Source organism: Lissotriton vulgaris, chromosome 7 (genome assembly GCF_964263255.1).
Source record: "Lissotriton vulgaris chromosome 7, aLisVul1.2, whole genome shotgun sequence".
NCBI classification, from domain to species: Eukaryota; Metazoa; Chordata; class Amphibia; order Caudata; family Salamandridae; genus Lissotriton; species Lissotriton vulgaris.
In genome coordinates this window covers 828,574,301-828,599,886 of record NC_141695.1, presented here as the reverse complement: position 1 = coordinate 828,599,886, position 25,586 = coordinate 828,574,301, and the positions used below count along the sequence as shown (strand labels likewise).

At 49.3% G+C, this 25,586-nt stretch overlaps 1 protein-coding gene across 1 annotated transcript in view; it reads right to left on the bottom strand.

The window, feature by feature from the left end:
• Positions 1–25,586, bottom strand: part of SLC25A10 (solute carrier family 25 member 10) — a 230,748-nt gene that overhangs the window by 34,190 nt on the left and 170,972 nt on the right. Inside the window, exons 7-8 of the mRNA XM_086931128.1 lie at positions 23,085–23,155; positions 22,635–22,727 (exon numbers count right to left, since the gene is read on the bottom strand). Of these exons, the coding sequence (XP_086787254.1) occupies positions 22,635–22,727; positions 23,085–23,155 (164 nt within the window). The remainder of the gene's footprint in view (positions 1–22,634; positions 22,728–23,084; positions 23,156–25,586) is intronic.

The window sequence follows — 25,586 nt, the reverse complement described above, 5'->3', positions numbered from 1 at the left end:
TTGCCAGGCAAGGTAGCGGACAAGTTGAGCATACTGCTCCAGGAGCTTGGCGGATGGTTGCAGCCATCGCCATCATGCCGGGCACTGAGGGGGTGCTCATGGAGGTGGGCCTGCCGGGGGGACCAGGAGCCTAACGGAGCACAGCGCCAGATAGAGTCGAAGCCAGCAAAGGGAGCCCGGGAGAGGGCTCTGTGAGCCTGGTGGACTGTGGGAAGTCAGACTCACACTGAAGGTGGGGGGAAGACGCCCCGTAGGGAGGAATATAGGGCATTATCACTGGCAGGAGCTGAGCACTGATGGGGATCTGGTGGTGAGCTACCATACTCACCGGACCAGCGAAACTGATGATAATGGGGAAACTGTGGGGCAAGCAAGGAGGAGCACCCCCAGAACAGGAAGCGGAGACATCGGATAATCGGAGGATGGAGGCGTCGGAGGCGCGACCTGAGGGGATGGCTCAGCAGCAGGTAGAAATGATACTCAAGGCCATCGCGGACACCAGGGATACCCTACAGCAGGACATAGCACAGGTGTCAGCGGGACTGGGCCTTCTCCGGGCGGACCATGTGAAATTGGCAGACCGAGTGAAGCAAACCGAGGCCGCTTTGGGTGTACTGGAACCAGCAAGCTAGGCGCTCGAGACACAGATGGGGGACGTAGGTCGCCGCTTGCACGTCCTAGAAAAGAGAGCTGAGGAAGCTGAAGGACGGAATAGACGGAACAACATTCGGGTGGTTGGACTGCCGGAAGAGGTGGAAGGAACGGATATGGCGACCTATCTGGAAGGCTGGCTGAAGTCAGAAGTAGCCCCAGAGGGACTATCCCCTTTTTTCACCTTGGAAAGAGCTCACAGTGTGCCTGCGCGGCCGTTGAATCCTGGGAGGCCACCCAGGCCCGTGGTGGCACGCCTGCTTCATTACAAGGACAGAGATCTACTTTTGAATAGAGCGTGCAACGTGGGTCCCTTCAAGGTGGATAACAGTAGTGTGATGCTGTTCCCCGACTATACCTTCGATGTGCAGCGGCAGCGATCCTCCTTCTTGGAGGTTAAGAAGGAACTCCGAGCGAGCAACTCTCTGATGTTTCCGGCGCTTGCGTTTGGCCATGGATGGTAAAACCTTTTTCTTTAGCACCCCTCAGGAGGCATGGGACTGGCTGGAGGCCTACAAGGCGGGTCAGGGAGAGGCAGGACAGGGACCGCCGAGGAGATGCAGCGCCAAAGGAGATGCTGCGCTCCCCTTGGCCGTGGCGGTCGGAGAGACGGCGGCTGCGTTCCCGGAGACCAACGACGTCTCAGACGGTGCAAGAAAGAACGGCGGCGCTCAAGGCAGTGACGGAGATATCGCAAGAGCAAGATATCAGAGGAATCGTATTCGGTGAGCGTCGATCTGCCTCAGGTCATGCCAGGAGCTGCAGACGAGTTGGTTGACGCATAGCGGAGTAAGACATTCACCAGAACTGGGCTGCGCTTTGGTGTATTGACATTCCCCTAAGGGTGGGGGTTCCCTTTTTTAGGTCTCGCCTGTCAATGCGCATGCGCATTGAGCTTGCGAGACTATAGGGGCTTAAACAGAGTTTAACTAGACTGGCGATTTGATGCAGTGCATGCGCGCTTTTAGCTCAATGCGCAAGCGCAATGAGTTAAAATGCGCGTGCACAGCATTAAATCGCCAGCCATCTGTTGCCCAGCTTGGTGCCGCCAGCAGCTCTTCCCGCTCCACCCCCTGCTGCATCAAAGGCTTTCACGGCCGGCCGTGCTTTCAGTTTCACGGCCGCCAGGCCGTGTCTCCTTATTTAACTTGTTTACATTGTTCTAAACTCACTAAGTACATATTGTGTAGTAAGTAACATGAGCGTGCTTTCATGCATTGCTTTTGAATGCATAGTGCCACATGCAAATGAACAATTAATAACAATTGTTTTTAGAGTTTTATATATATAGTGCGAATTACACCTGAACCAATCTAATATCAGAGCGCTTTATATACCATCAGTTACGTTACATGAGGACACGCATTCATTTTTGTTAGGCACAAGCAGATTACTTCATTTGAGCATATGCACAGGATGTTCATTTTGTTTAGTGCCCTTACTGAGACTGGAACCTAGGTCTCCAGGTTCGAGATCGAAGCATTACCTAAACTTCAATGCTAGCATTCATTTAAAATTCAACATATTGAAAAATCGCTTTTAATATTTTTTTAAAATGCCATCACATATTTCTATACGCCGCATGCATTTCCTGTCATGTCAATTGTTATCGTAGCTTAGCATTCCTATGCAGCTTAGCTGTGATCATATTCATCTTTTGCATGCACACTTGCATGCAGTCAGATTCGCTGCGCAACAAAAGTGCAGTGTGTTAAAATGTACTGATTACGGCAGGTAGTGACCCTTCGTACAGCCATATACTCTGCCCATGCTAATTCTGTTGTTGTTTACACATAGCTACCAAACTTTCGATTTGCTTGTGTGTAACATTGTTATAATTTCAGTGCAATTAAGAGTAACATTAAAAGACTATGAGTAACAGTATGTCGCAATCACATTCAAACCATGAAGAGGAGGCAAACGTGTTAATATATGTAATTGCGCCTATTACAGTAATAGCAAACTTTTGTTCTGGTTAAAACGCAATACTTTTTAGGAAGCGTAGCTTCTCTTTTACCATCCTTTGAGCCAACTACTTACAAATGCTGTGCAGCTAAGAGGAAATGTATGCTTTCTCGGGCACATTGCTCCTATAGTAACGTCTTCGACCAAATATTGTACACAGTTAGGTCTTTAGATTTTAGAATAGAGCAGAGCGATGACTTGCATATACATATTTCTCTTGCACTAGCATTGCCAACATTGCTGCTTGTCGATTTCTTCTGCTTTCAGGTGTGCATGTTATGCTTCTATAGATCCACTGAATTATATGTTTTACTAAAGTTAGTAGTTTGGCTAACATGTTTTACATGGGGTTATTACGTTTTATGTGTACATGTATTAGTAAATCAACGTGTGATTTTTATGGGTTAGCTGGTGCAATAAAGTCACATGCGGCTGCAGATTTATGTGGCAATATTAAGATTAGTCTTTTGTTTAAGCGTGCAGTAGCGCCCTCTCTTCGATTGACACCTAACTGCCTGTCTGTGTGACCAATGCACACCTTAAATCGGTAGTCTATATCATGTCGAACATACGTTTGTTTCATTTAGATTTATGTAGGGTGACAATTTGAAGTTCTCCAATTAATAGATGGAACTCTTATGAAATCACATGCTCTGACAACATCCTAACATGTTTAATGTGGTCGGCAATATCAGTATTGTGTTACAAATAAGTAAAACATAAGGTATGCCTCTTTTTGTAGCAAGGCTTCCCAGTTTTCTATTTTTCTTTACCTCTCTCCCTCTCTCACTCCACTCCCTCTCCTCTCCCTCCTTCCCTCTCGTCCTCCCTCTCTCTCCCTCCCCTCACTCTCACTCTCCCTCTTTCCGTCTACCTCTCTCCCTTTCCCTCACTTCCCTCTCTCCTCTCTCACCCTCTCCCTCTCTCTCTCCTCTCTCCCCCTCTCTCCCTCTATTTACCTTCCCCCTGCTCTCCTTTTTCATCCTCTCCCCATCTCCCCCTCTGCCTGCTCTCCTCTCTCTCTCTCTCCCTCCCCTCTCTCTCCCCTCCGTCGTTCGCTCTTGTCCTCCCCCTCTCTCCCTCCCCTCTCTCTCCCCTCCGTCCTTCGCTCTTGTCCTCCCCCTCTCTCCCTCCCCTCTCTCTCCCCTCCGTCCTTCGCTCTTGTCCTCCCCCTCTCTCCCTCCCCTCTCTCTCCCCTCCGTCCTTCGCTCTTGTCCTCCCCCTCTCTCCCTCTACCCGCTCTCCCTTTCCCTCTCTCCCCTCTCCCGTCTCAGTCTCTCTCCTCTCTCCCCCCTTTCGCTCCCCTCTCGCTCCTCTCTCGCTCCTCTCTCGCTCCTCTCTCCATCTCTCTCCTCTCTCCCTCTCCCTGCTCTCCTTTTTCTCCCTCTCCCCATCTCCCACTCAGCACCACCACAGCATCACTCAGCACCACCACAGCATCACTCAGCACCACTCACCATCACCACTCACCATCACCACTCAGCACCACTCACCATCACCACTCACCATCACCACTCAGCACCACTCACCATCACCCCGCACCACCACAACACCACTCAGCATCACCACATCATCACTCAGCGCTACCCCAGCATCGCTCAGCGCCACCCCAGCATCACTCAGCGCCACCCCAGCATCACTCAGCGCCACCCCAGCATCACTCAGCGCCACCCCAGCATCACTCAGCGCCACCCCAGCATCACTCAGCGCCACCCCAGCATCACTCAGCGCCACCCCAGCATCACTCAGCGCCACCCCAGCATCACTCAGCGCCACCCCAGCATCACTCAGCGCCACCCCAGCAACACTCAGCGCCACCCCAGCAACACTCAGCGCCACCCCAGCATCACTCAGTGCCACCCCAGCATCACTCAGCGCCACCCCAGCATCACTCAGCGCAACCCCACCGGTGTGTCCATGGTGAAGAAGCAGAGATGCCAGGAAGTGGAAGCCTACTATGGGGACCCTACTTGATGTTAAATGCCTAACGTGGAATGTGAGAGGGATGCATACAATGCGGAAGAGACACAAGGTGCCTGCCTATCTGGTGCGGAGGGGGGTACACATAGCCTTCCTGCAGGAGACTCACATAAATAGAGCTGAGAGCTGGGCGTTGCAGCGGAAGTGGCAGGGGAAGGTCTACGGTACCACGTATTCAGCGTTTGCTAGAGGCACACTGATATGGGTTAGAGCGGGGGTGCCCTTCCAAATGACTCGTCAGTTTGCGGATCCGGAAGGGAGGTTGTAGTGGTGGGGTCGACTGAATGGCTTAGATGTCACACTATGTAGTGTATACGCCCCTAATGTTGACGAAAGGGCCTTTTTTGCCTACCTATCTGGGAAGTTGGCGCCTTACATGACTGGCCCTGTGATAATGGGTGGGGATTTCAACTCCATAGTCGATGTTGTTATGGATAGGTCACATCCCCCATTGCCGGAGGCCTCTGTACATAGAATATCTAAGATGAGAAGAGAATGGCAGGATAGATGGGGTCTGGTGGATACCTGGCGAGTGCAACATCTTGAGGATCGTGACTATTCTTTCTTTTCAGCATTGCACGACCTGCATGTGTGCTTGGATGCCATATTGTGCACACCTGACATACATGCGAAGGTTCTCAACAGCGAGTACTTGGCTAGAACAATATTGGATCACAACCCACTACTTCTAACGGTTAGGTGGGATCAGGAGAGGACTGCAATCCCGATGTGGAGCTTGAGACCAAAGACGCTGGAGGACTCGGTCTTCCGCTGGGATATAGAAGCGGGCATTGAGCAATATTTTGCTGAGAATGAAGGGACAGCATCTGATGTAGCAATAGAGTGGGATGCTTTTAAGGTGGTGGTGAGGGGAATGTGTATTGCTAAACAGGCAGGTGTAAGGAAGACGTTGCTCTTGGAGGTGGAAGCGGCGGAAACCCGGTTGCGAGGTGTGATAAGGGAATGACCTGAACGCCCGGAAGTGCAAGATGAATTGGTGGGGGCAAGGGAAGAGATGGCGAGTCAAACAGAGAGGTTGCGTTGCTATGATTATAGAGCCTACCTGGCACGGGCGCACGTGGAACGCGACAAAGCGAGTACGCTGCTGGCTTGGATGGCTAACCCGGCACCCGCCTATATTGGCGTTGAACTTCGCTGGGGATTCCGGTCTATACCCAAAGAGGGATTAATGACCTGTTTCTAGAATATTATGATGGGTTGTATAAGAGTCGTCCAAGGGGCCCCGATGACACACTGGGGGAATTTTTTGCGGGTATGTCGTTGCCCCGGTTGGAGGAGGAACAAGCAGAGCTGCTAGGGCAAGATATTACACTGGGGGAAATACGAAGTGCCATTAAGCACATGGCGTGTAATAAGACATCAGGATCAGATAGTCTCCCAATTGAATTTTACTTAACTTACATTGACATCCTTGTTCCAAAACTGGTGAGGATTTATAAAGAAGCCCGAGCAGCAGGGAGGCTCCCAGCCTCTATGAGGGAGGCAGTTGTTGTCCCTCTTCCAAAACCAGGACGGGATACAATGGATAGGTCAGCGTACCGCCAGTTATCCATGCTGACGTTCGACTAGAAGGTATTAAGCAGAATTCTGGCGACTCGGCTCTTGCCCCATATGGTGCACTTGGTTCATCGTGATCAGGTGGGTTTCATTCCAACTCGGAACACAGCTGTTAATATACGGCGCCTCCTCCGCATACTGGATGCAGATCATGGAGATGCTCCCAGAGCTGCGGTGCTCTCGGTGGATATAGAAAAGGCTTTTGATAGCCTGGAGTGGCCGTATTTGTATCACACTATGTGTGCGTTCGGCCTTGGGGAGGCATTTGTAGGGTGGATGGGATTATTGTACCGGGACGCAGCGGCTAGGGTGTAGACATGGTCGACTATATCCTCCCCCTGTGCAGTGGGTCGAGGAACGCTACAGGGCTTCCGCTGTCCCTGCTTTTATTCGCGTTGGCTATTGAGCAGTTGGTTCTGCGGGCCAGGTTGGGGTGCCATTTTCAGGGGCTGACCTTGCGGGGCATTGAGCAATACATCTCCCTGTATGAAGATGATTTGCTAATGTTTTTGGCCAATACGGGGGTGGTGCTAGAAGGGGAGACACGCTTATTGCGGGTGTTCGGAGAGATGTCGGGACTGGGGGTTAACTGGGAGAAGACTTGCCTCTTCCCGGTGGTTCCTGACACTGGAAGCCCTGATCGAGTGGCGGGCATTCGGTGGGAACCGTCCTGCCTGCTCAATCTTGGGACCAAGATTTATCATGCCCCTGCTGATTTGCTGGATGGGAACGTGGGAAGGGCCCTACGTGGGCTACGAGGGAATCTGACATTTTGGAGCGCTCTGCTACTTTCGGTAGCTGGCAGGGTGGCACTCCTGAAGATGGTGGCTCTGCCCCGCCTACTATATTACTTTCGGGCATTGCCGATTTGGATACCGGGGGCAATCTTTGGGCAGATCAGGTCGATGGTTAGCGTCTTCTTGTGGGATAATGGCAGGAAAAGGGTGAAATTAACCACCATGATGAGACCTAGAGTGGACGGGGGTCTAGCAGTACCAGGTTTTGAACTTTATTACCTGGCAGCTCAGCTGCAGTGGCTGACACAAGCAGTGGCTCGAGAATTTCGGGGCCCTGAGGACCAAGAGGGTCGGTGGATATTACGGCATGTCCTTTCATTTACTATGTTACAACAACCCTTGCACCTTAGGTCGCTCACTGTTGAGGAGCGGACATTCGATAATGTTGGAATTGGTGCCGCCGCAGAGTCAACGTTGATCGCCTATATGCACCGGAGATTCCCCTGGACATGTGCACTGCCCTCTCACACGGGGGGACTGGTCAGCGCCAGCAGACTGGGAGACAGCAGGAGTCCAGGTCATGGGGGATTTATATGACAATGGGGTGCTGCTACCTTTTCAGACATTGCAGGAGAGGTATGGTCTGCCGCGAGGGGATAATTTGCTGCATGCAGCCCTGATCTCTGCCATACAGCGCCACTGGAAGGTAGGGCTTTTGGAGCCCCAAACCTCTGTGACGTGTCAATATGTGGTGATGGCTGCGGGGGCATTCAAGGCGATTACGTGTCTCTATAGGCGCTTGAGCACAGACGGCTTGAGCCCATTGACGGAGTTGCGAAGAAAATGAGAGGTGGATTTCGGGAAGGAAATACCAGAAACGAAGTGGGCTCAATTGATTCGAAGGTCCTGGAAGAGCTCACTGAATGCTTGGTTTCAATTAATACATTTCTTTATATTGCATAGGGCCTATTTAACCCCAGCCAGAATCAACCGATATTGGATACCGCACGATGTCCTCGTTGCGGTCTAGAGGGGGCAGAGTTACCTCACATGCTGTGGACTTGTGGACAATTGGGAACATATTGGGAGGAGGTAGTCAAACTGCTTTGCGGTATTACAGAGCGCCAAATAGACACTGACATGGGTACCTGTATATTACATTGGTTCCTGCACACCCCTAAGACAAAAATCACGAGCACGTTTCTGGACCTGGGATTGCTGCTCACTAAGACAGAGATTACGGCCCAATTGAAGTCGCGACGGGGGCCTGCGATAGGGAGGTGGAAATCGGAGTTATTTAAATGGGCCACAAGTGAGAGCACATTTAGATTGCAGCAGGCTAAGCATACTAATAAAGAGAAGGCGCTGCAGTCAGCCAGAGAGTGGGAAGCGTTAGTGGCAGCACTTCGGATGCCTGAGACTGACTCGGAGGTGGGCTCTGTTCGAACCTGGAGTAGGGAAGGAGGGTGGGGGCTTGGTTCAATGATGGGTGAATGGGAGAAAGGGTAGTGCAGGGTGAAGGGCGGGTAAGGTCCCCAAGATATATTGATATGTAATATGGAGTATTTGCTATGCATACTGGAGACTGAGATTGGAAGACTGGGTGCGCCGGAGGCAGAGGGAGGGGGGCGGGGAGTTTGATTGGGTGGTTCTATTGTTCATTTATAGACTCACATCAGTAGAAGGTAAACGAAAAAATGTTGATACAGTGTCCCTGTCGGGGTAGTTAGAAATACGATGGGACCAGTATCGAGATTTACCTTATATTGTATCGATTGTGGCAGGAGAAAGAGCTCATCTGGTAGGCCTACGGGGACATAGTCATTGATGATATGATGTGTAGAGTAACGTTATTTATTGCTGTATGAAGATCATGTGTGGATTTATAAAACAATAAAAACAGATAAAATAAATAAATTATTGCATTGTCCAGCATTCTGTCCATCAATTATTTATTTTTCATATGTCACCCTAAGTGGGAAGGGTATGCCCAGACGTGGGTCCCGTGCTCACTACACCACTGAATTCAAGCTAGCCTGGCTGAAGAAGGGTGATGCCCTGAAACTAGTCCCAGGGGGCTGATTTCCGGTCCAGGGAGGGACCTGGCTTGGCAGTTTGGGCTGGACTGTTCCCACAAGGAACAGGGTCAAGACTGATTTGCATATGGCTGGGTCCAAACTGGGGTGGTGTGGTGAGCAAAATAATGATGGATTTAACCCAGATTCTTGTAACTGGGGGGTGAATGATTGCATTGTCCAGCATTCCTTCCATATGGCATAAAAAGAGGCTCAGGAGGAAAGATGTATATAGGCCTTTTCAAAAAATGCATCACAAAAGGTGACTTAAATAATGAGGGCCCATCGAGAATATGCAAAAAGCGGACCAACCCGTCTAAAAATCTAACAGTACCTACAGCAAGACCTTGCTGTGCCACTGACGGAACAAACAGCAATTCGACCAGACCCTGCATTGCCACTCACAGACCAAACAGCAGTTTGTTCTCACACTAGGCCATAAACTTTGCCCAGAGTTCATAAAGGATGTTATGTTATGTTAAATGACTCTTTTAAAGCGCGCTGACACCGGAGGTTTCCTGGCGCTGCATGACAGAGTAAGTAAATGAGTGTAAGGCCAGAGGAGGAGGAATTAGCCTAGGGATGGAAAAAGGTGAGTTTTGAGCAGTTTCCTGAATTGAAGCAGAGTTGGGCTGGACTTGATGGTGAGAGGAAGAAAGTTCCAGTAGGCGGGGGCTAGGTGGGCGAAACGACAACCGCCAAATTTCTTGGTTTTGATTTTAGGGGCGGTTAGCAGATGAAGATGGGCAGATCGAAGGTTGCGCGTAGGTTGGTGTGGGGTGATGAGTGTATTCAGAAAAACAGGACTGGTGCAGTGAAGGGCTTTGAACGTAAGGCAGCCCAGTTTGAAAGCCGCCCTTTGTTCCATCGGCAACCAGTGGAGTTTGTGAAGCATAGGCTTAGCCGATTGCCACTTGGGAATTTTGTAAATGAGGCGGGCCGCCTGGTTCTGTACTACCTGGAGGCGGCGAAGCAGAGATTGAGGAAGTCCATAGTACAGGGAATTGGAAAAATCCAATCTGGATATTACCAGTGAAAGGATGACCTGAACCAGTGCGGCATGGGGCAGTAAGTGGCTGACTTTGCGAATTTTCCAGAGTTGGTGCATACAGGAGGAAGTCGCCGCACTCACTTGGGCTTTGAGAGATAGCTCGCCATCAATGAATGAACTTTGTGGATGCATGACGAGCAGCCAGATATGACCTCCACCATTTCCTCAAGCAGCTCAAAACCACTTATTTGGTTCCACTCAATCTCCACGAAAGGAAATGCAGATTGTGGTAGATCGAATGAAGAACTTTGAGCATTTGCTGGGACAGTAAGCCCTTGCAAAGAGGACAGAGGCACAGACTCAGCAGATTAGAGTAACAAACCATCTGAGCACAGTAAGATGCAACACTTAGCATTCTCGGCGTTAGCAAAATAAATGTACTCAAGGTACATACATCCAGGTGCAGACAAAACTTGCGGTTGGCTAAAGGACATCTGCTGAGCTCAGGAAGCCCGCCAACTGGCTGACTTTTATGGGTATTCCTTGAAGACACAGCAACTTTCACAGTTGCAGCACTTCCTGGCACAGCACGAGACGCCCGAACACCCAGCTTGCTGCAGTGCTACATGGCGGTAGTTTTGTGCATCAGGACTTGAGTAACCTTGCCCTTAATGGACAGTCTAAAGATCCAATTGAATGGGTCGTAACTCCAGCAGATTGATATGGTGGCCTATACCACTAGAATGAAGCCCAGTGAAATTACCAGTGGCTGTGATTAAATGATGCAGTCTACTCATCACTTTTTTGTATACTTCAGTGTGAAGCCATATAGGTGATGGGTGTGCCTAGACATTGATGCTGTGCTCACTGTGCCACTGAAACCAAGCTACACCTGACAGAAGTAGAACATAAACCTAGGCACACATAAATTTGATATAACAGTCCGTTAGTGAAGACATATATAGTACATTGTGTAAGCCAACAAATATAGAGATGATCTCTTGGTGGGTTTGAATTTGTTCAGTCCTTTAATTTTCGAGAAAAACCAGCCGGCACGTGTTTCGTCGCATTCGGAACAATCTTTCAGCGACTTCCTCAGGGCTGAATTCAAGAGTATTAGATCGATGGATTGTCACACAGCCAGTGATAATGCTGACCCGGCCGGGCCCAAGACAAACTGGTCAGCTTCAAAAGTAACCAAGGGAATCAGAGGATCAGTATCAAGTAATGTGAAACGCTTCGAATGTGCTTCGTTGTTGGTAAAAAACCAAAGGTATCGGTAGGATGAACCGGAAAAGCCTGTGGCCAAGCCGACACAGAGTATGGCAGTTCGGTCTAGGCAGAAGCTGTGGGGGAGAGAAGTACAAGAGGAACGGATAACTCCTCGTGCGTCGGTAATCTTAAGGTATGAGAGCCTTGGTGTTTCACCCACGGGCCACTGTGTTCCTGGTAACGAACAGAAGAGACCCAATCAGGGCAAAACCAGCCTTGGGTTGCTTGGGTTCTGGTGCAGGGAAGACCTGTCCTAGCAGTTCAGCCTAGACTGTTCTTATTGGAGCAGGGAAAAGACTGGTTTCCATGTGGCTGGGTCAAAATTGAGGTGCCAAGTGTGCAAAATAATGATGGACTGGGACACACGCCTGAGTAATTACCAGTGGCCAAGATTAATTTATGCATTTCACCCATCACTATTTTATAAACTTCATGGCATCTCAAAATGCAGCATTTTTTTAGCACATTACAACAGTTTCTGTCTAGTGAAAGCAACAGACCCGTTGTCTTTGTTCAGGTTTGAGCACAGCATTTCTTCCATGAACCGTTCATTGGTGGCCCGGAACTGGGTTTTGCAAATGCCCCAAGATGGTGGTCTGTGAGGGCTTCAGAATGGTAGCAGGGGTTCAGTATTTATTTGCCCAGACTGAAGTACCTCAGTGAGGACAATGTTTTTCACCTCCAAATATGGTAACTGGGAGGTCATGAACCTCGGCCGCCCTTCACATGACTACGGCAAAGGAGGCAATTTCTTCCATGGCAGGGCCTGAGGTGAAACTAGCCCATTGTCTTGTGAGGTGTTAAGACCACCTGCATTCTGAAGGTTCTCATACCAACTATCCTCTGTATAAGGTTGAGCAAATTCATCGCAAGCATCATACGCATAATTGCCAGTGTACGTTCTTAATCGAGAATAAAGGGCTTGGGCCATTCATTGAGGCAGGGGCAACGAATCGGAATCTGAAGATTTCACTAAGGGCTGCAGCTCATGGGGATTAGGCTGCGGCCTCGATAAAAGTCAAAACTGCGCTAGGCCACAATAAGTTGGGATTTGTAATCCATTGTTGATGCTACTGGGTCTGGAGTGTGTCATGCCCTTAAGATCGGAGTAGGCAGCGAAGCTTGTGCGGAGCCCATGCTGGGTATAGAAGGTCCCTTGGCACCAAAGTAGGCCTACAGTGGAGTCCCAGGGGGAAGCCCTTGCGGTTCCTTGGAGCCCAAAGGTGTGCTAGAGGGAGCCTGTAATGTGCCAATGGGCTGCAGCATGGCTTCATGGAAATCTTTAATTTGCAGCGGCACTGCAGACTTCCCCGGAAATTTTGGTTGCCTCAGCACAATGGTCGAAATTGACTCAAAGGGGAACGACTCCAGAAGTGATACCAGGTGACACATTCACACCCTCTTTTGTTTGCAATTGGAGGGAAGAGGCAGAGCCCCACTTAATCTTTATTTGCTTTTTCTTGGACTTACCCAATGACTATGATTGGTCATGGGAATGACTAAAGGAGAAGGAAAGGGACCTTCCCATCAACTACGACTGATTATGGCATGGAATCTTTTGGTGTTGGACAGCATAGAGCTTCGCCTCGTAGTTCTGTGTGGCCTTAATATTCTGCAAGGCGCAGTCACTCCAGGCCTTGGAGTCGTGCTGTGGCCCTAACCACCTGATGGGGATCGGTCACAGACATTTGTTTGAAACACTCCTTACAAAGTATAAACCCTGTAGTCTTAGGAGATTACATTTTCCCTTGCACGCTGGAGTTTAAATAGCATTTCTGAGAAAAAACACCTCTAAGATATTGAGTAGCTCCGGATCCCCATCTGGTGGAGCAGATAGGAAGGAATGCAAATGCTACTTACCAGTATGCATCTGTTCTTGGCATGTAGGGCTGCTGATATTCATATCTGTGCATAGTCCGCCACCTAGTGTTGGGTCCGGATGATTGCACATTGTTGTCCTGGAAGAGTCTTCGAAGTATCACGAGATAGGTGGCTCCTCCCCTGGACTACAGTGCGCATGGGCATCGCCTCCATCCCCAGATTGTTTTTAGCCATTGGCAGAGATGGAGTGAAGAATGTGAGTGATGACCATGCTATGAGCATATGTGTATATATGAATAAAAACTGCAGCTGCTACAGGCGCCGGGGAGGAGGGTGGGCGATATGAATATCAGCAGCCCTACATGCCAAGAACAGATGCATACTGGTAAGTAGCATTTGCAGTTCGAGGCATGTGGGCTGCTGAATTCATATCTGTGCATAGAATACATAGCAGTCCCTCCATTAGCGGCGGCCGCCCGTGCCAGCTGCAGCAGTCTGAAAAAGTGTTTTGAGAACAGCCTGACCAACAGCTGCCTGCTGTTTGGAATGCACGTCTACACAGTAGTGCTTAGTGAAAGTATGAGTGGTAGACCAAGTGGCTGCTCTACAGATGTCTTCTAAGGGAATGTTACCTAGGAAAGCCATAGAGGCCCCCAACTTCCTAGTGGAGTGGGCCCTTGGTGGGATAGTGAGAGTGCGCTTAGCTTTAGCGTAACAGATCTGAATGCACTTTACTATCCATCTAGCAATTCCTGCTTTGGAGATAGCGTTTCCCTTGTGTTTCCCTTGTGTTGTGTGGCAAAAGCAACAAAGAGTTGTTTGGTTTTGCGGAAATCTTTTGTCCTGTCCACATAGTACATCAAGGCCCTTTTCACATCAAGAGTGTGGAGCATGTGCTCCGCCAGCGTCTCTGGGTTTTGGAAAAACACCGGCAATTCGATTGTTTGGTTTATGTGGAATTGTGAGACCACTTTGGGTAAGAATTTAGGGTTAGTGCGGAGCACAACCCTGTTAGCATGCACTTGGAAGAAAGGTTCTTGGATGGTGAGCGCCTGCAGCTCGCTAACCCTCCGTAGCGATGTAATTGCTACTAAGAACGCAACCTTCCAAGTCAGAAATTGAAGCTCACAAGAGTGCAGTGGCTCGAAGGGAGGACCCATCAGTCTTGTAAGAACCACATTGAGGTTCCATTCTGGAGCTGGTGGGGTCCTTGGTGGAATGACTCTTTTGAGTCCTTCCAGAAAAGCCTTGATAGCAGGGACCTTAAAGAGTGACAGGTGCTGCCTATTCTGGAGGTATGCTGCCATAGCAGACAGGTGAATGCGGATGGAAGAGTACGCTAGATTACATTGATAGAGGTGAAAAAGGTAACATATAATGTTTTGAATGGAAGCATCTAGCGGGTCAATGTTGTGGTTCACACAGTAGATGACAAACCTCTTCCATTTAGCCGCATAACAAGCTCTAGTAGTGGGCTTCCTTGCCTCCCGAATGATGTCCATGCAATCGGGAGGAAGATTGAGGTAGCCAAACTCTAGGACTTCAGGAGCCAGATCGCCAGGTTGAGCTGTTGCGGATCTGGGTGCTGAATGTCGCCATGGCTCTGCGTCAGAAGGCTGGGAGTGAGATGGAGCCTTTGATGCGGTACCACGGAGAGTTCCAGAAACGTGGTGTACCATGGTTGGCGAGCCCACGTTGGAGCAACTAGGATGAGCGTCATCGAGTGTTGCCTGAGCTTGCGTGCCACCAGCGGTATCAGAGGTGCTGGGGGAAAAGCGTACGCAAATCTGCCTGACCAGTTCATCCACATCGCATTGCCCTGTGATTGGGGGTGTGGGAACCTGGCGGCGAAGCTTTGGCATTTTGCGTTCTCCTTTGTGGCGAACAGGTCTATCTCTGGATGACCCCACATTTGGAAGTACGGTTGGAGTACTGATGGATGTATCTCCCACTCGTGCATTTGATGGCTGTGTCTGCTGAGCAGATCCGCCATTTGATTGTCCTTGCCCGGGAGATGCTCCGCCATGAGGAAGATGTCCCTCTGAATGGCCCACTTCCACATGCTCTGAGCCAGATGAGACAGCTGTGGAGAGTGTGTACCTCCCTGCTTTTGGATGTAGTACATGGCCGTCATGTTGTCCGTCCGGATCAACACGACCTGGTTGCACAGATGTACTTTGAACGCCTTTAAGGCCATGAAGATTGCCATCAGTTCCAACACATTGATGTGCATCTTCCTTTGCTGAAGTGTCCATAGTCCCTGCACAGTGTAGTGGAGTACATGCGCTCCCCATCCCTGGAGAGAGGCGTCCGTCGTCAGGATGATCTGTGGGACAGGCTCTTGGAATGGTCGGCCCTTGCAAAGGTTTTGTGGATTCCACCAATGCAGAGAGTTGTATGCCCGACCGCTCACCAACACTAGGTCTGTCAGTTGCCCATGAGCCTGAGTCCACTGACGTGCCAGGCACTCCTGAAGCGGACGCATATGTAGTCTCGCGTGCGGGACAATGGAGATGCAGGAGGCCATCATGCCTATCAACTGCATGAACACCCTTGCTGGAAGCGAGTGTTGGGGTCTGAACCGTTGGATCAGCGCCTGGATACTGGCGATTCTCACTGAACTCGGCTGCGCAGTGGCTGCCAGAGTGTCGATTGTGGCGCCCAGATACTGTCGCACATGGGCGGGCTGGAGATGGGACTTTGGGTAGTTCAGAGAAAATCCCAGATCGTGCAGGAGGTGAATGGTGCGGGACACGTGGTCTACGCACTGCTGTTCCGTCTTTGCCTGAATAAGCCAGTCGTCTAGGTATGGAAAGACATGGACGTGCTGGCGACGGAGATGCGCCGCCACAGTCGCTAGGCATTTTGTAAATACTCTTGGTGCCGTGGTGACCCCGAACGGCAGGACTCTGAACTGGTAATGCTGGTCCAAGATTGTGAATCTGAGATACTTTCTGTGGGAAGGATGCAGGGGAATATGAAAATATGCATCCTTCAGATCCAGCGTCGCTAGGAAGTCCCCCTGCTGAAGCAGGGGAAGCACCTGCTGCAATGTGAGCATATGGAAGTGCTCCGAATTGATGTACCAGTTCAGGGGCCTGAGGTCCAGGATCGGCCTGAGTGAACCGTCCTTTTTGGGGATTAGAAAATATAGGGAGTAAACCCCCTTTCCCCGTTCTTGCAATGGAACGAGCTCTATTGCCCCTTTTTGCAGCATGACCAGAACCTCCTGCTGCAACAAGGTCAAGTGCTCGTTGGACATAGCACGGCTTCTTGGCGGTATGTCCGGTGGAATGGACGTAAGTTCTAGACAGTACCCGTACTGGATAAGAGATCTCACCCACCTGTCCGTGGTGATGGACCTCCACGCCGACAGGAACTGCTGGAGTCTCCCCCCGACAGGTGTCGTGTGATCGGGGGGGAGTGACAAGACGTCACTGCTTGTTGGTGGCGGCGGACCTGGATGCATTGTTTCCACGTCCCCTGCCTTTGATATTATTGCCTCTGTATCCACCCCTGCCCTTGTTGTGGTTGTACGAGGACTGGGTGTTACCCTTGAAGTATTGAGTGGACTGGGATGCCTGCCCCCTTGAGGCGCCTCTTGAATTGGAGCGGCGAAAAGAACCACCCCGAAACTGCTGACTTTGTAACGCCCCCATAGATTTGGCAGTTTCGGTATCTTTTTCCATTTTTTCTAGGGAGGCATCCACCTCAGGTCCGAACAGGTGGTCAGGATTCACTGTTTGACCCAATATTGTGGTTTGTATGTCGGGTTTGAACCCTGAGATGCGAAGCCAGGCATGGCGTCTAAGTAACACACTTGTATTGATAGCCCTGGAGGCAGTGTCTGCTACATCTAGGGCGCACTTGATGGATGCATTTGTAATTAATTTACCCTCCTGAATGAGCATCTCCCCCGCCTCCTTGTATTGGTCAGGCAAGTGTTGCAGGATGGCCTCTAATGTGTCATAATGGGCCCGATCATAACGTGCAAGCAGGGCTTGAGTGTTAGAGATCCTCCAGATGTTTGCTGCCTGAGCAGCAATGCGTTTGCCTGATGCCTCAAAGATCTTAGACTCTTTGTCTGGGGGAGGAGCGTCACCGGTAGTCTGCGAATTCGCCCTCTTTCGAGCGTTGGAAACCACCAGGGAGTCCAATGGCAGGTGTCCCTTAATATATGTGGGATCCGTGGGCGCCGCTTTATATTTTCTGTCGATGCGAGGATTGACCACCCGCGCCCGGGTGGGCTCTTTGAATACCTCCTGCGCATGCTTCAGCACCCCTTTAAGCATTGGTAGTGTCTTGACTTGCTTTTCGGCCACCGAGAAGGTGTCGACCAAGAAGTCCGCATCCACGGGGTCTGAGTGCAGTTCTACGTCATGGTTTGCTGCAGCTCTCTCTATTAAAGCATTGAAGGCCGCCGAGTCCTCCGTTGGGGACGTCTTAGCGGCGAAAAGTTGAGTGTCCTGCCCCGACTGCGGGTCGTCTGCGTCGCCCCCTGCTGTCCAGGGCACATGCTCCTCGTCCGGATCCGAGTACGCAGGATAGGTGTACTCGGCTTCTTCCTCGTCCACATCAGGCACGGGGGAATGGGCCGGCGAGTGTTCCAGGGCTTGTGGAGACAGAGGTTCCATCAGAGCCGAAGAGTCCGCAGAGTACCTTTTGTTCTTGAGCGGAATCCTAAAAGGTTCCAAGGCCGGCTCCGACGTAATCTTTCGTTTGAGGAGCGACAATTTTCCGGTGTTGGCGTCGATGAGCACCTCACGACGTTCCTCCACCGCAAGCGGCTGGAGCCGAAGCTTCGACACGACCAAGGCCGCCTTCGGCGTCAATACTTCCTGAGAGTGTCCGCTCTGCTTAGGCGCGAAAGCCTTCGGCGCCGACTTGGGAGGAAGGGTAAAACGAATGGGCTGTTGCTCTGTAGCAGTCTTCGGCGTGGGCCTAGGCACCACAGTGTCCTGGCTGGGAACCACAGTGGACTGTTGGATCCGCCTTAAGGATTCTCCCACCTTCTTTGTAAGGGATGCCGAGGGCTGAACCGTCTCGAGCGACTCTTCGTCTCCGATAGCCCGGCTGCCGGTAGGCTTCTTCTTCGGCGCCGACGCCCCATGGCCTGACGCACCGTCGGCGGGACGTTTCTTCGAAGCCGTCTTCGGGTCCGCGACCCCTTTCGGTGCCGACGCAGCCGCGTCGGACGCTTTTGCTTTCGGCGCCGACCCCGAGGGCTTCGGGTCGGCCATTTTGGCGCGGCTCTTGTGGTCGGCCATTTTGGCGTGGCTCTTCAAGTCGGCCATTTTGGGCTTCGTGGAAGTTGACGCCTCCAGAACCTTCTTCACCAACGCCACTTTCGGTTTCGGTTTCGCATCCGAGGGTGCGTGACCAGTTGGCTTCACTTTCGGTTTCTTATTTGAAATGTCCGTGACCGGGCCCGGAGGCGGGGACGTAGGACTTATAGTTAGATCTTGGGTAAGGCCCGGAGGCGATCCCTCGACCTGGGCCGTATGATGGGGAGTAACCCCAGAGTCCGGTTGGGGATGCTCTTCCTCCGAGCTATCTCCCATCGTGGCACAAACCAGTTCGTCGTCCCCTACCTCGTCGGAGGCTTCGTCGCCGGCCTCCTCATCCGCGTCGTAGGTTTCTTCCTCGGACGCGGGGCCAGGGTCCGACCCTTGTACGTCGTCTTCCTCCTCGACCGATTCCTGGAAGATGTCATCGGGTGGGGGTGCCGAAGCCGACAATTGTGCCTGGAGCCGATTAGCCCGGCGAATCTTCAAAGTCTTCTTACTTCTAAATTTCGAACACGCCATGCAGGTGTCTTCACGGTGATCCGGTGACAAGCATGTATTGCACACGGGTTGCACGTCGAGGTGCGAATATTTAGAATGACACAGCGGACACTTTTTGAACGGAGTCCGCTCCATAGTAAAGGGTGTAGTGTAGGCCCGTCCGCGTCGAAAGCACGTGGAAGGGCAGCGAGAGATAGGAGCTGAGAGTCAGTAAGAAACCCGAACGCAACTATACCGACGCCCAGCCTAAAGACCTTTTGGTCTCGAGTAAAAGTTAGAACAACTATCGGTTCCGACAGAGGGAACCGAAACACATCCGAACCCAATGGCGGAAAAAAACAATCTGGGGATGGAGGCGATGCCCATGCGCACTGTAGTCCAGGGGAGGAGCCACCTATCTCGTGATACTTCGAAGACTCTTCCAGGACAACAATGTGCAATCATCCGGACCCAACACTAGGTGGCGGACTATGCACAGATATGAATTCAGCAGCCCACATGCCTCGAACCTAAAGTCAATGCTTGCGAGTGGGGCCTATATTAGGTTCTACATGTAACTTCTGAAGCAGAACAATGTTGGTGCAGAGATGCATGACGCCATCTACCGGTGCACAGGGATAGTGCTTCAAAGGTTCCGGATCCAGTGTAATGGCTGGTGAATATTCAAAAGGTGGGGAATCTGCAGATAGAAGTATCCATCAGAAACTCATAGCTTCATCCGTGACATGCTGCATTCTGTTAAAGACAGGCCCCAAAACCCTCCATTAAGAGTATATTGTATTCACAAAGTGGCTTCCAAAGAACCAAGAATGTTGCCCATCCAGGCGCCTTAAGAAGAAACCACATATTCAAGAAGGAAGAGCTGGTGAATCTAGTCGGAGCTAAAGAAGAGCTAATATTACAAAGTCAGACTCCAATTGTGTCACGAATCGGCAAGATAAACTCTACGAAGGAGAAGTTTAAACAGATCACAGGCTATCTTAGATCACAGAGACTTCCTTTCAAGTCGTGGAGCCCCATATGTATCACTGTACGATGGAACCACAGACGCACCATCGCCAGAAAATTAGACGTTGGGAAAATCCTGGGACTGAAAGATCCTGCCTCTAAGGGTTATAACAGTAAGCTACTCCAGAAGCGATAAGGCAGTGGTAGTGAGAGCAGCTGATAAGAAGACAAGACTGTCCCCAAAGTCAGTAGTTGCAGTCAAGGTGGATGTGGTGATAAGTCTAAAGGATTTGAGCCAGACAGAACTCAAATCTACAGCAGAGGACTCTGATATATTTACAAGAAGAAAGAGAAACATAATCATGCTTATCAGTAATGTGAACATTAAGTGTTATGAAAGCCTGGGGTAAAAAAAAAAGAGATGCATGTCGTAAGTCAGAATTTGTGGAGATTATGTTGGTATACTCCACAAGAAATGGAAAGGTGTTTTCAAGGTAAAGTTCTTTTGTTCTGTGGGATAGACTATGGTAGAATTTTATTTTGGGGTTTCATAGGCTTACTGCACAGCAAAAGGAGAGAATTGCAGAAGAGTTATTAACGCAAAGAAAAACAGATCTGGGGTGAGCAGGCTGCCCATATAGCTCTAGGCACAGCAATATTACTACACTTTGCAATGGTTAAAACTGTAAGCTTCAATGCCAGCTGTCTCAATTCCTCAAAGAAAAGAATATCCGTATTAAACTTGCTGCACACGATGAGGATGAAGGAAGGGAGAATTTAAGCTTTCATCTACAAATATTCACTGATTTCTTTAAATTTTGCAATTCTGGATCTTACATTTTGCATATATTTACAGCGCTATCTTTTATGTACTCCCCGCCATGTTTCAAGACAGATGTTCCATCTTCCAGAAAGCAGCATTTCACTCAAGACAACAAAACCAAAAATAAACAACAACCAAGATATCACGTAATGATCGGTCATGGGGCCGCCTCCTTCTTTCGACATTGCAATTCATGCAGCAACCATGAATTTAGTAACCTTACCGTACCCAGCATCTTTCATTAACATTGCTCTAATTCAACTTTCCCCACGTTTCCTCAACGTTTCTCTTTAAAGACATGGTGGTACTGCGGCATCCTAATAATATCGGGCGCGTCACGGTCACAAGACTCTTATTTTATTCAGCAATCAATCATCACCAATGACAACTACCGATTATATATTCAATCTACAATATTTATATGCTGAAAAGTGATATAAAAACAATGAAACAGTTATGACCCAATTTTAGGCCATATAGTCTTTCCTTCATGTTAACTGGAATTTGGAAAGTCTTCCTATAATGCCCCAGTGTCTCAGTTTCTGAACCAAGAGATTTTTTCAACCTCCTAATCATTTGCTAATACTATTTAAAGGAAGCTACTATGAGAAACGTATTCATTTAACCCTTTTAGAACATATGATTGTAGAAATTCTATCCACTCAGCTCTCATTGTAAAAGGTTTTTGTGAAAATCGCTTCTTTTTCTTGACTTGCTGACCACTTCCAACACTTGAAATCTAATTTGGCTAACATTGTTTCATTGCCATTTACTGTTTCGCTACAGTTGATTTGACATTTTGTTTCTAATATCAGAATTATGAGCTCTCCAAATAACCTTCAAATATCATCCCAAAGTTTCAGTTAAAGGGTAAAACTATGGATATCCGACACTTTTAGGGAGTCCAGGCTGCCACTGGCATGCTGGCAATCATGTATTTGATTGCATGATTGCATTTGTATAAGGGATAACTGAACATAATGGCGATGTTTATATTGTTAATTATATTCAGAAAGGCAAAGTTTATAGAATAATTATAAAGGAAAAAATGTTTGTCTATTTAGAAGCTGATGAATTACTAATGCACTGCATTAAAAAGTTAGAAGAACACTGCCTTAGGGTCACTGGAATGAAAATCACATAAAAAAATCCTAGCTCCTAAACACCTCCGTCTCACAAGATTAGATGGCATTGGTGAAGGCATGGTTCCCTTTCCAGTGGAGTACCCACCGTAAAGCAGATTACAGACTGCCTGTGCCCTGCTTGTAAAAGAGATGGACACGATCTCTTCGCATTTGGGTGGTCTTTCTGGGCAGCCTTGCAGCTACAAAATAACAACGCTGCCCAACATGCTCTTTGTGTTTCAAACTCTTCTACATCCGGTTCTGAATGCACAGCTTACAACACATCAAGGAGCAACAGAAAATGTGGACAAGGACAAAAAGGGAGGTAAGTTAGGCGCCTATTGCACTGTATACCCAAAGAAAGAGGCTTGGTACTTCTCCACAGTGCAAGATTCGTGAAGGAGACCCAACTTTGGTTTGTAGTGGAAGGGAAAAGGCCAGAGCCTGGCGCGTTGTGAACGAACTGATGGGTGGGAAACAAACAGAGCTTGGGGACTCATCGCCCATAACGAGAGCGGCATTACGATGTGGGACAGGGTTGCAGTGCAGGTGTGCCGCTCTCCTTTCCCATACTACATAAATAGGTCATCCTCATTTTTCCCTGGTAACAGGAGGAACATTTGCTAACCTAGAACTTAAAGGCAGCCTGAGGCTGAAGAGCTTTTCGAAGAGTCCAGGATCAAATCACTTGAAAACTTCATTTTAAGGATATAACCTGTCAGAACTGAAAGATAACACTACTACCAAGTTCAACACTGGGTCTTGCACAACTCTCTTAAGGCCAGCATTCCCTACCAAATCAAGAGAAGGTTACTTTAAAAAAAGGGAGCTAAAAATCTAATGTCATACAAATGTCAGTTAAAAAGGCAAGCCTTATACTTACAGCGATGAAGCTGGCCAGGAAATGAGTGAATATGTTGTCTGACAGAATTCCTGTGGTCAACACAAGCTGTTTAGCCTGGTCATAGCATGCCAGCTAGAAGGAGATAAGGAAGAGGTTTAGGTGGAGTGAGAAAGCATACTTGAGTACAGGAGATAGAGGAACAGGGTAATCAGTTAGAATTTAGAAGAGATTTAATAGGAAAGGAAGAAACATTAAAGGAAAGAATGAAAGCCTAAATAAATCAGAAATAGTAATTAAGAGGAAGAATGCAAAGGAAAGGGAAATATAATAAATAAGGAAAGAATGAAGCAGAGACAGCGTAAATAAAGGAGGTGATAGAGAGTGAAGGGGATCAGGTAAAAAGATTTAAGCTGTAAGGAGAAGCGATCATGCCAAGTGGCAGACATGGTGCAAGCAAATGTAGATGGGTATTCAAGAAGAGACCCTCACCTGTCCCACTGTGACCAGGGCTCCACGGCTGGACGCCATGCTTCCACCAGAGAATAACTTCTTTAGGCCCTCTGAAGAGAAACCAGAGAAGGATTGTATTTAATCACTGCTTGCAGAACGCAAAGCCCTGCATTAAGCTCTGCATTAAGCCTCTTATATCATGATCCACATGTTTAATTGCCTCTGTTTAGCTCTGCAGACTTCTACAGACTTTGATAGGATGCCGCTCACAAGAGCTTATAAGACCTGACCCTATACACCAAAACTATCTCCACAACCACCAGAGAATTCTCGAGTTACCAGTTCTACTGCAAGCCATGAGAACAACATCGCAATCAAAAGAGTAACTTTCCAAACCACATGACTTGGACACAAAGACCCCACAATAAAATGAAAAGCTCTCCTGAACAACCATTCAGCAACTAGAACCACACCTCTATCCACCAAAGCCCCTCACAAACCGGAGACCCCCTTGCCCCCAACAACTACCTCAGCCATCTAGATATCACAATGTCACAATAAATTCACTTCCACCCATCGAGAACCTCAGAGATCCTGCAAGCTCCAGATGAACCGACATCTCCAAGAAAGACTCAGTAGGCCCCAGAGAGACATCTAGCCTCAGATCCCAGACAGATTACCCAGCCCTAGAAAGGCACTCCAACTATCAAAGTAATTTCTAGCAAGGCGCTCAAATTCCAAGAGACCAGCCTAATTTCTAGCAAGGCGCTCAAATTCCAAGAGACCCAAGCAGAGAGACAGCCCCTCCAAAACCACCAGAGACACATTAGCACTACCCCCAACTACCATGGGCATTTCTCACGACAACCATCACAGAACCAGATGAGAAACCACACAACTACCAGAGAGATCCCCAGCATACTAGAGAGACAGTTCCAACCCCAACAAACTAGAGGCACTTCTGACCCACCAGAGAGAGGCAGCTAATTCACCAGAGAGACATCTGGGCATACTTGGGTATTCAAAACCATCACAGAGACACTCCAAACTACCAGAACTTGACTAACATCACAGACTACCAACCATAAGACAACCCCCAACAACTAGAGATGTTACGGAGCCATACTCCAGTCCCCTTGGAGACTCCCCCCCAACCACCAGTGTTACCACACCCAAGCCCAACTAGCATGGATGCTGTCAGAACCCCGTTCCGAGGGTCACAGCGCAAGCAGGAGTTACTGGGCTTAACCTTGGGGGTTGAGTTCTTATACTTTCAATTTCTCTGCGCCCGACCTAATGTAGATCCTGAGCAATTAGCCCAAGTGCCCCTTTAACACGACTTTCAGTGGTAGAGCAGGTTGAGCAGTCCAAGGCTTCCCAGGAAAAGGGTGGGGGGTAGGCACAAGGCTCACAACTCAAAATACGTTCAATAGCAGCGATGAATGATTGTCCACTCAAATACTATATCTATATACCAACACAAAGTAAAATATGGCATTCACAAGTAATACACGGTACCCCGAGGTCAGAGCTCTAGTGTTTCAATAGGCAGCTCCTGAGTCCCACTCACCTCACACCAACAGTACTGGTTATTCCCCATTTACTATAGGCGACATTCAGATTAAGCCCTACAAATAGTCAGAGTTTCAGAAGTCCCACTCCAACTCCAATAAAAGTATAAAGTCTCCCAGCACTGAAGCGCTAAATGGCACACAAGTTCACCTGGGGCCTTCTTGGCTATTAATCAGTCTACCTGCATCAGCAGGACCTGCACGACCGGAGTCTTTGAGAGCACCCCCTTGTGGGCACTAAAGCTGTAACTGCTTTCTCCGGTGAGTGATGCACATGCAGCACTGCCGGGAAAGCAGTCAGGAGCTGTCTAACAATGCAGTCCTGCACAGACACTTAAGAGAGAATGTAAAGACATATAATGCAGCCTATATCCACAGGTTACACTGTCCAGTACTTCAACTAAGGGAGGACGGTGGCAGTGTCTTCCCAGACCCGCTTGATGCCAGTAAGCACTCTCAGAGCATAATACTTGAAGAGGAGTGGTTTTGGTTGTTCGAAGCCTGATTTGATTATTTTAAAATGTGCTGAAAATTAAATTGTCGAACTTATCGCCGTATTTTAATGTCACTTACTCCATTGACTGTGTGAAGTCTACGCTTGATTTCCAGCCTGACCGCGCCGGTCCGACTCGGTAATTAGTACCGTAGAGCGGAGGGCGGGACAGGCAGAGCCAGACACTTCCACCTACACGAGCGGTCCGCGCTCTAGCTCTCGAACAGGAAGGGCTATTTAGCCCCCTCGTCGCTCTGAGCGCGCAGCGGTCGCGCGCAGGGGAGTGCCTAAGGACGCGCCTAAGACAAGCCAAAGAGAAGCCCGTCTGCGCCCGGACGGGGCTAGGGGCCATAGCACTTACATTTGCTGACCCAGGCTGTCATCCTATCACTCGGGTGAGTTACTCCTCACAAGTACTTTTAGGCTTGCGGACATTCCCCCAGGTGGGCTGCCTAAGGGAGGTGGATTCTTATCTGG